At 46.3% G+C, this 8626-nt stretch overlaps 1 protein-coding gene across 1 annotated transcript in view; it reads left to right on the plus strand.

The window, feature by feature from the left end:
* Positions 1-7360, plus strand: part of LOC139411055 (autism susceptibility gene 2 protein-like) — a 394290-nt gene extending 386930 nt beyond the window's left edge. The window contains exons 16-19 of the mRNA XM_071156850.1: positions 244-321; positions 3415-3498; positions 4324-4588; positions 4764-7360. Of these exons, the coding sequence (XP_071012951.1) occupies positions 244-321; positions 3415-3498; positions 4324-4588; positions 4764-6120 (1784 nt within the window). The 3' untranslated portion in view covers positions 6121-7360. The remainder of the gene's footprint in view (positions 1-243; positions 322-3414; positions 3499-4323; positions 4589-4763) is intronic.
* Positions 7361-8626: the final 1266 nt, after the last annotated feature.

Genomic DNA, 8626 nt, shown 5'->3' on the forward strand with positions numbered 1-8626 from the left:
TCCAAATTTAAAAGATCAGTATTAGCCATTCTTCTTCAGTCTGGAGCATGTCAGAGGTCACAGGGTTAAAGGTCACCATAGAGCTGACTCAGGGTGGTTTGTTTGGGGGCGCTCTCCTCTCAGTCAGACCTACCTCTGCAAGGATGCCTAGTTAGAGGTTGGGACAGATGGCTGCTGTCGCGCTACTAAATGAGTGGACACACTGAGGTAACATGGTCTCTCACCCTCTCTCTCCTCCCATAGGTTCTGGCCATCCGGCCGCCTCCCCGTACGGCCCCTCCCCCCACCACAGTGGCTTCCTGCCTCCCAGCCACTTGGCAGGTAAGTGTAAGTAGCACCACATTTTACAGTCACTTTTTTCCTTTTTCCTCTCTCACAGGGTTGCCCTCGTTTTGAGAATACTTCTACAGTCACTAGGGCATAGGGTTGCGAAGGGAGGGTATATTACTGGTAACTTTCTAAGTTTACCAGTAAACGACCAATGTTTTGGTAACTTTTAAGTTTTGGCGGGGACTTTTATCGTATGATATCTGGTTGCCTTTTTGGGTACTGGAATTATCTCTGGCCCTTTGTGTGGCCTTATTGCATTTAGAAATATGTAAAATAATCAAATAAGATGAAAGAAAATGTATTAATAGAATGACAACGCTGTAAATCTTTTTTTTAAAGATTTATTCAAATAGCAATGGGTACGCAACAATGGGTATAAATCTTTGTGATGTGCAATTCAGTCATCATACCCTGTTTGAATGAACTTTTCTAAAGGCTTTCCCAATTAAATGTTGACTGCAAAGTGAATGATATCCTGATGATTTGTATCAATCACGGGGCATTTGTTTTTGCAAACTCTGCCATCACATGTAGCCTACACTGTACGTTACAAAGACACTGTCTCTTGCTAGGCACGCAATTACATTTCAGTCATTTAGAAGAGACCCTTATCCAGAGCTAGTTACAAGAGCAATTCGGGTTAAGTGCCTTGCTCAAGGGCACACTGACAGATTTTTCACCTAGTAAGTTCTGGGACTCGAACCAGCGACCTTTCGGTTATTGGCCCAATGCTCTTAACTGCTAGGCTACCTGGGCAACTACATTTTTGGGGGGGTGGTGATCTCAAAAGTGATCTCCCTATAGGGCCCTACAACTGTAGAGTGACTGTTCAAAATCACAAATAATAACAGCCTTTTTGAGATTTTTTTCCCTCAAAACAAGCAATGTAAATATGATATTGTCAAGTTAAAATGTAATTATTTGTGTATGGACGGTAGGTCATTATAGGCTTTAGGCTACTTGCTCAGCCCGCAAATTAAAGATAACATTTAAATTATGCACGCATCATCCGCTTTCCAGTGCCAGTATTGTTTTCATTTGGGCCAGTAGCTTTCAGTTGGCACTGCAAGGGCATAATTTAAAAGATGGCTAGTTATTATTAGCCTGGTTCTGTATGAAATGCAGGTACATTACTGGACACAGGTCAGATCATTATCGCCGCTCGGTGGTAAAACATGTATGCAAATAAATCCTGTGCTGGTGCCATCAACTGAAAAAGTTGGTGTAAAAAAAACGTGAGTCTAGAGCCCTGTAAATGTTTTGTCACCAAACTGGTGCCAGTTGTAAAAAAAAAGTCAGTGGTTGGAAGTGTGCCATTGTTGATTAGATGCTTTTTTCATTAATTAGGCTATTTTCTCTTGAGCCATATGGCCTATCCACTAGAGACTCTAGGACAATATGGACACGGATAAAAAACAAATACTATATATTCATATATATTTTTTTCAGTTATTGAAGTAGAAATTACCAAAGTTGCCATAGATTGCCATAGATTACCTGTTAATTACTAAAATTACTGAAAGTTCCAGTAACTTTGGTAAATAACCAGTAGTTTTGCAACCCTACTACGGCATCATTTGATAACATAGCCCATTGTTGATTGGAAACGAAGTTCACTTGAAGGTTATAATCGGCATTTAGAGGTCCTTAGTTAGCGAGTGGGGTCATCCTATTGCTCCATTTCTTGCACTGAATTTTACTTTAGGGCTGTGTATAGAGAGCCCTCCCCCTGTGATTCATTAAATACACCCTTGAATAACCCTCCTTCCTGTACTGATGTGGATGGAAGGCAACTCTGGGCTTGTTGAGGTAGTATTTCTAATCCCCCAACTTTATTTTCCAGCCCCTTTGTTCAAGTGAAGGTTTTCCACTGCACAACACTGTCTTATTTCATACTGTCTTGGACAGAGGCAGATGGCCTCAGCAAATATGACATTTTACCTTGAGGCTTCTTTCTATAGCATCTTCAAGTTTTGCTCGTCTATTACACAGACAGAGTAATAGAGGTTTTTGTATTCTTCTGTATTTCCCATCAAAGATGTTGTTTGGCTTCAGTGCAGCAAGATGATTTCATGGGATAAGCTCTTGAGTCAATCCAATTTGAGTTTATAAACACCTGGTGCACAGGGGGGAAATGTTATTACACCCCTCAAAGATTTTGGGTGAAATTCCTGCCCAAAGAATGAACTCAAGTGTGACATGACAGGAATGATTTCCTAGCTGTTGTTTGCTGATAAATTGACAAACCGTGGCATTGCATTCACCACAGAGTGGAAGACTTTCAAAACTAGATTAAAGGATCATTCATCATTGATATATCCTCAGTAATTTTCCATTGTGTCTTCTTGACAGTCGTCCTCAATCTTGAAATCTTGATAATGTTGTCTCCTGATTCCTCCGGTAGGTATGCATACCTTTCCAATTTTAATTCCATGTAAACTGTGACCAGGTTTAACTAAGGCACTTAGTAAAATAACATTTTTAAAAGCACTACGTAGAATGATGAAGGTTTATTCGGGTTGGAACCATTTTCTGAATCCAGGCGGAACCTTTTCATCCAACGAAGAACTCTTAAACAACCCTTGAACCGGGATTCAAAATGGGTTCTCCTACAGGTACAGCCGAAGATCCCCATGGTTTTAGGTAGAACATTTTTTTCTCAGAGTGTGCAGGTTAAAATGGAAGCATCAAACACTGAAGCCTCTGTGAAAACTAGTAGACAAATATTCTCCTTTCAAGCAGCTATGTGCCTGACTGTCCAGACTCCAGACTAGCATGGCACATTGCACATATCAAATCCCCTTTCCATTTCTAGTCCAGCTCCAACCATAACCCCATCATACTCCCTAGCATCAGGATCAGAGATCAAAGGCTCTCCGCTCCATTACGGACAGTGTGGGAGTAAATCCAGTGTCCAAGAGGCGTGAGTGGCCAGAGCAGGCAGCCAGCCTCGCTAGCTAGCTACATACAGTAGGATTAGAGGAAGTAGTACGACAGAGCTCCGCTTGTAAGAGAAAAGCCGAGTGGAACGAGTGGTCGGGCTCCTCCAGCCAGCTCAGCTAATCCCTGTTTGGCATTTTGCAGATCCTTTCAGTCGCTCCAGTACCTTTGGCGGCCTCGGCAACCTTTCAACCAGTGCCTTCGGAGGATTAGGCAACCCCTCGCTTGGTAAGCGCCGACCCCCCTCCCCCTCCCCCGCCCCCCACGGCCAGACACAGCGCAGCTCAGCTTTAGACCACAGGGAAGGGCCAGGAAGGAAAGAAATCAAGGCACTTAGCGCTGCATCAAATGCCAAAATAAAACTAGCACAGGGAGGAGCAAAAAGGCAGGCAGTACAGCAGCAGAACAGCACAGCTCTCTCTCTCTCTCTCTCCACCCTGCTCTCCCCAGTAGCTTGGCTTCAATCTGACAGCAACACTGCCAACGCACACAGCACTCACAGGCTTGCTGTTTGGTTGCTATTCATGTATTAATTATTCTACAAGCCCCCTCATCGCCACTGTGGAGGACTCTCACCCTCTCTCTCTCTCTCTCCCTCTTCCTCTCCATCTCTCTCATATTCTCCTCTGCCAAATCATTTCCCCTGTAGCGAAATGGATGTCAGTGAAATAGACACGCTATGGAATGCTAAGGTCTCCCTGGCTTTTCACAACCCTTACCCCCAGAGGGAAATTGATTACCCCCCCATCCACCCCCCTTTCCAGTAAAAAGGCCCTGAGAATGAGGAGTGAATTGGGGAGCAGAGCAGAGTAGGACCCTTGGTCCAAGCAGCTAGAAGCGCAAAGGGGGAAGCCATTAACCCTGCCAGTCTTTGTAAAGCAGAGCTCTTTGCAGCAAGAGACCGCTCAGAACCCTCAGGACAAAGACAAAGTTGCTTTTGTGTAGATTTTCTTTATTTCCTCGTCTTCAGACTCTTCCTCTGATGTTCTGTGCCCAGGAGGGGTTTTAGTTTGTTCTGCTCACGCTCTTTTCTCCATGTCTCCTCTCCTTAAGGCTCCAACAGTATCTTTGGCCATAAAGAAGGCCCCGGGGGCCTGCCAGGCTTCGGCAGCCCCCACCACGATACCTGGAACAGGCTCCACCGGACCCCACCCTCCTTCCCCACCCCGCCGCAATGGCCCAAGTCTGCAGACGCGGAGCGCAGCAACTCAGTCAACAGCCACGAGCGAGAGAGGGAACGGGAGAGGGAGAGAGAACGGGAGAGAGAACGGGAGAAAAGGGATTCATCCATCAGCAAGGAGGAGAAGGATAAAGACAGGTTTGTATTCTATATGAGTACAACTCTGAATCATTTCCGTTAGTTGTAAGTAACACAAATTGTTGTGTTATTTGAATACAAATTTTCATGCACACATATTTCCCCCCCAAAACTATTTCCAACCTTCTACCCTTCTGATAAATGCATATTTTTATTTTTTTTGTGTCCCTCACAGAGATTCGATTGACCGTAACCGTCACTCGAACCGTTCCTCCCCTGCGTCGGCCCAAACCAGCTACCAGATCAGCAGCCTGATCCGCTCTAACAGCCAGAACTCCAGTGACTCTGGTCGCCACCACAGCGCCAGTGTGGATCGGGTCCGGGAGGCCGAGAAGGAGCTCCTGGAGCGCCACCGAGAGGCAGCCATTCTGGGGGACGTCAAGGTGAAGGAGAGCCGCTCCCCTGGAGGAGGGAAGGAGGTGTCAGACAGAGACAGACGCTCGTCAGAGGACCCCATCAAACCAGCCCACCGCACGCCCTCTCCCTACCCCAAGGCTGTCCTATCTGAGACAGGAATGAAGATGGCTGGTGGTCCCCCACCCACTCTACTCAAAGACGGGGACAGGGACAGGAAGGAAGGTCCTCCGTCCTCTGGGGGGGACCTGCTGCTGCACAAGGTGAAGAACGACATGAAGATCAAGGAGGAGCGCAAAGAGGACCAGGAGGTGATGGTGGTGAGCTCCGAGCCTGCCACTCAGCCTGCTCCTCCTCCTCAGCCTCTACCTCCTCCACCTCCCCAGCCCGGTCACCACCACCACCACCACCACCACCCTCCTCTGTCCCAGCAGCCTCCTCCCCCCTCCCCACGCTGCAGTGACTTGCCCACCCACGGCTCCCTGCATGGGGTGCACATGGCCCACTCCCTGCCCCTCTCCATGAGCGCCATGCACCAGATGGGCAGTCTCAACGTGCTGGACCGGGCCCGCATGGCTCCCTTTATGGGGGTGAGCCCCCTGGCTGCTGCTGCAGGGAGGGACCGGATGCCCCACCAAGCCTTCCCTTGGGACCCACTGAGGGAGGCCTACCGCAACCTGGACCTGCAGCGCAGGATGGACTTTCAGCTGAGGGCTGAGCAGGCCCAGCGCTTCCCCAGCATGTACGAGCAGGAGCGGGCTTACCGGGAGAGAGAGGCCCATGACTACTCCCACCATGAGCACATGCTGGAGGTACGGCGGGAGCACGAGAGGATGAGGCAACAGGCAGAGGAAAGAGAGCGCCAGCACCTGAGGGAGGAGCTGGACCGAGCGCGGCTCCACCAGCTGCACCAGTCCCCCATGGAGGGACACCTGCCACACATGCCCCCCTTCATGCCCCACCTGGGCGGCATGCCCTACCCCAGACTCAGCCCCTCCACCGGACACAACGGCCTGCTAAACCGGACGCCCCCCACTGCTGCCCTTAGCGCTCCCCCCCCCCTAGTGCCCGCGGGCAGCACCAGAGCAGCCTCCCCCAGAAGGACTACCCCCCACACCACCCAGGACCCCCGAGATTACTCCCCCTCCCGCAACCCCAAAGAAGTGGAGGCACGGTAGCTTGACATAACAGACAAAGGACGTGAATGCTTAAAAAGGCGCACTCCCCAATTTAGAACCTTCTAGTGAGAACGAGATGCACTGCTTTTCAATGGAGAAAGGCATAAGTAAAAGAGAAAACAGTATGATTGTACAAAGTAAAGATTTGTAAGGGTGAAGAAGCACATGCCATGCTTTTATTTTATTTGGACAGGCTGATGAGAATGTTGGTTAGAAGAACACAAAAAGTATGTGTATGTTAGTTGCCGACTTAAAATTTGATATTAATATATTAATCCAATACCTTTTGTCGATTTTTCTGTGAAAAGTGAGATTCTGATTGAAAAGAGAGATTCTGATTGAAATTAGTTTGTACATTTCCTATCCTTGTTCCATGTATAGACATCATTTTTATGAATTTGTATTTTGTGCATTAGTCCATTTTTTTTCAATATTTATCCCAGTCCATTGTGAGACATATCAAGGATGATGCTCCAGAGTGGATGATGCTCCACAGTGGATGGGAGTGGATGATGCTCCACAGTGGATGATGCTCCACAGTTTTTACCCAGTAATTTAACCTCATGGTACCTGAAAATACTCATAAATGATCATGTACAAAGTTACATTAAAGATTTGTTGCATTTTATTTGTTTTGCCTTTGAGATATGCAGACAAATATATATTACGAGGTCTTTGTTCGGTCTCTGTAAAGAAGAATTAGTGTAAAAAAAAAATGACAATGTAAATTTATTAGGCTTTTTAAATGTTTCTAGAAAAACAAATGAAATCAAAACAGAACCACTTCCCGGTTGTAAACCATGGTAACAGACGAGCCTGTCCAATGGGAGGGAAGGAGGGCGGGCATCAGAAGGGGGCCTGGAATGATCTTCTGCAATCTATGCAAAGAGTCACTGAGCACCCCGATGGAGAGCCACCTGGAATGGAATGGACTGTTGGATAATGTTGATTCTGTGAGAGGAACTTGGATTAACTCAACATGTTTTTCTTTCCATTCATGGGACATGGAATTAAACCTACAGACTTCCTGGTTACAGATAAACTGTACCAGAAGCTTACATACAGCCCCAGTGACAGCAAAGGAAGACACGTTTGATTGGGCGGCAATAGGACTTTCTCTGTCGACCGTTGTGGTGTTGTGCAGTTGTTTTTCTTAGACTTGTATACAAAACAAGTAGAGTTTTAGGCGTGCAAAAAAATGAAAACGAACATTCATGTACGGAATAAAGTTTGGACCTAATACCTGCATTATATCGCTTTTTATTCACATTCAGGATGATTCTCTGAACCCAGGTATACTGGATGTTGACCCCTTCAAAATGTCAAATGGTGACATAACAATAATACACAAATCACTGAAGGAAACGTTTTTTCATAGATGTGCCAATACTGCCTGTATCTTAGCTTGCTCATTTCATTTAGCACATTTCGAACATCCTAAATGAAATACAGTGCAGTAGCCAAGGATCTAAAGCCAAGGGGGGGGCTCTGTTCTTATGAACATTTGACAAGTCATCTCACAGGGATTAGCTGCAGTGCTCTCACAGCTGTCCTGGGGGATCGATGGGTCTGGGGAGAGGAAAGGCAATAGAGGGTGGGATTAATAGAACATTGATTTTGTAAGAAAGCAGATTTTTAGTGTTTGTGTTGCAGCTAACCACTATTGACTGGAGGCCGAGCGGAGTATTGACCTGCGGCCTGGACTCATTAAGAGGAGCAATGCCAGGGAGGGAGGCAGCAGGCTATCGGATGTTAGAGGAGAGGAGGGCCGCTCTCCCCTGATCACTCTCCCCTTTCTCCTCCCTTCTTCTCTCACCTCCTATCCCCACACTCATCTGTTTCGCTAATGAAGCCGGAAGGTCCTCTGGAGTGGTCCGAGGAGAGGGACATCCAGACGCCCCGTCCCGTTATCGACGAAGGCCCTTCTCTCTCAATTCAATTAAATTCAAAGCAAGTGGAATAGATAATAATCAATAGTGAAATAAACAATACAAAATGAACAGTAAGCATTGCACACACAAACGTTTCAAAAGAATAGAGATTTAAAATGTTATATTAAGGCTATGTACAGTGTTGTAGCAATGTGCAAATAGTTGAAGTACGAAAGGGATAGATATAGATTGTTTTTATAATGGTGTTTGTGCTTCACTGGTTGCCCTTTTCTAGTGGCAACAGGTCACAAATCTTGCTGCTGTGAAAGCACACTGGAATTTCACCTAATAGATATGGGAGTGTATCAACAAAAAACAAAAAAAAATTGTTGGTCTGTGTAATCTGAGGGAATACCGTGTCTCTAATATGGTCATACGTTTGGTAGGTTAGGAAGTGCAACTCAGTTTCCACCTCATTTTGTGGGCAGATGGCACGTAGCCAGTCTTCTCTCGAGAGCCAGGTCTGCCTATGGCGTCCTCTCAATAGTAGCAGTATTGAATAGTAGCCTGGCTACTGTTATTTTATTGTTGTCTTTAATCATTTAAAAAAATATATGTTTTATTTATTTATTCCT

The sequence above is a fragment of the Oncorhynchus clarkii genome, chromosome 6 (genome assembly GCF_045791955.1).
Source record: "Oncorhynchus clarkii lewisi isolate Uvic-CL-2024 chromosome 6, UVic_Ocla_1.0, whole genome shotgun sequence".
In the NCBI taxonomy this organism is placed as follows: Eukaryota; Metazoa; Chordata; class Actinopteri; order Salmoniformes; family Salmonidae; genus Oncorhynchus; species Oncorhynchus clarkii.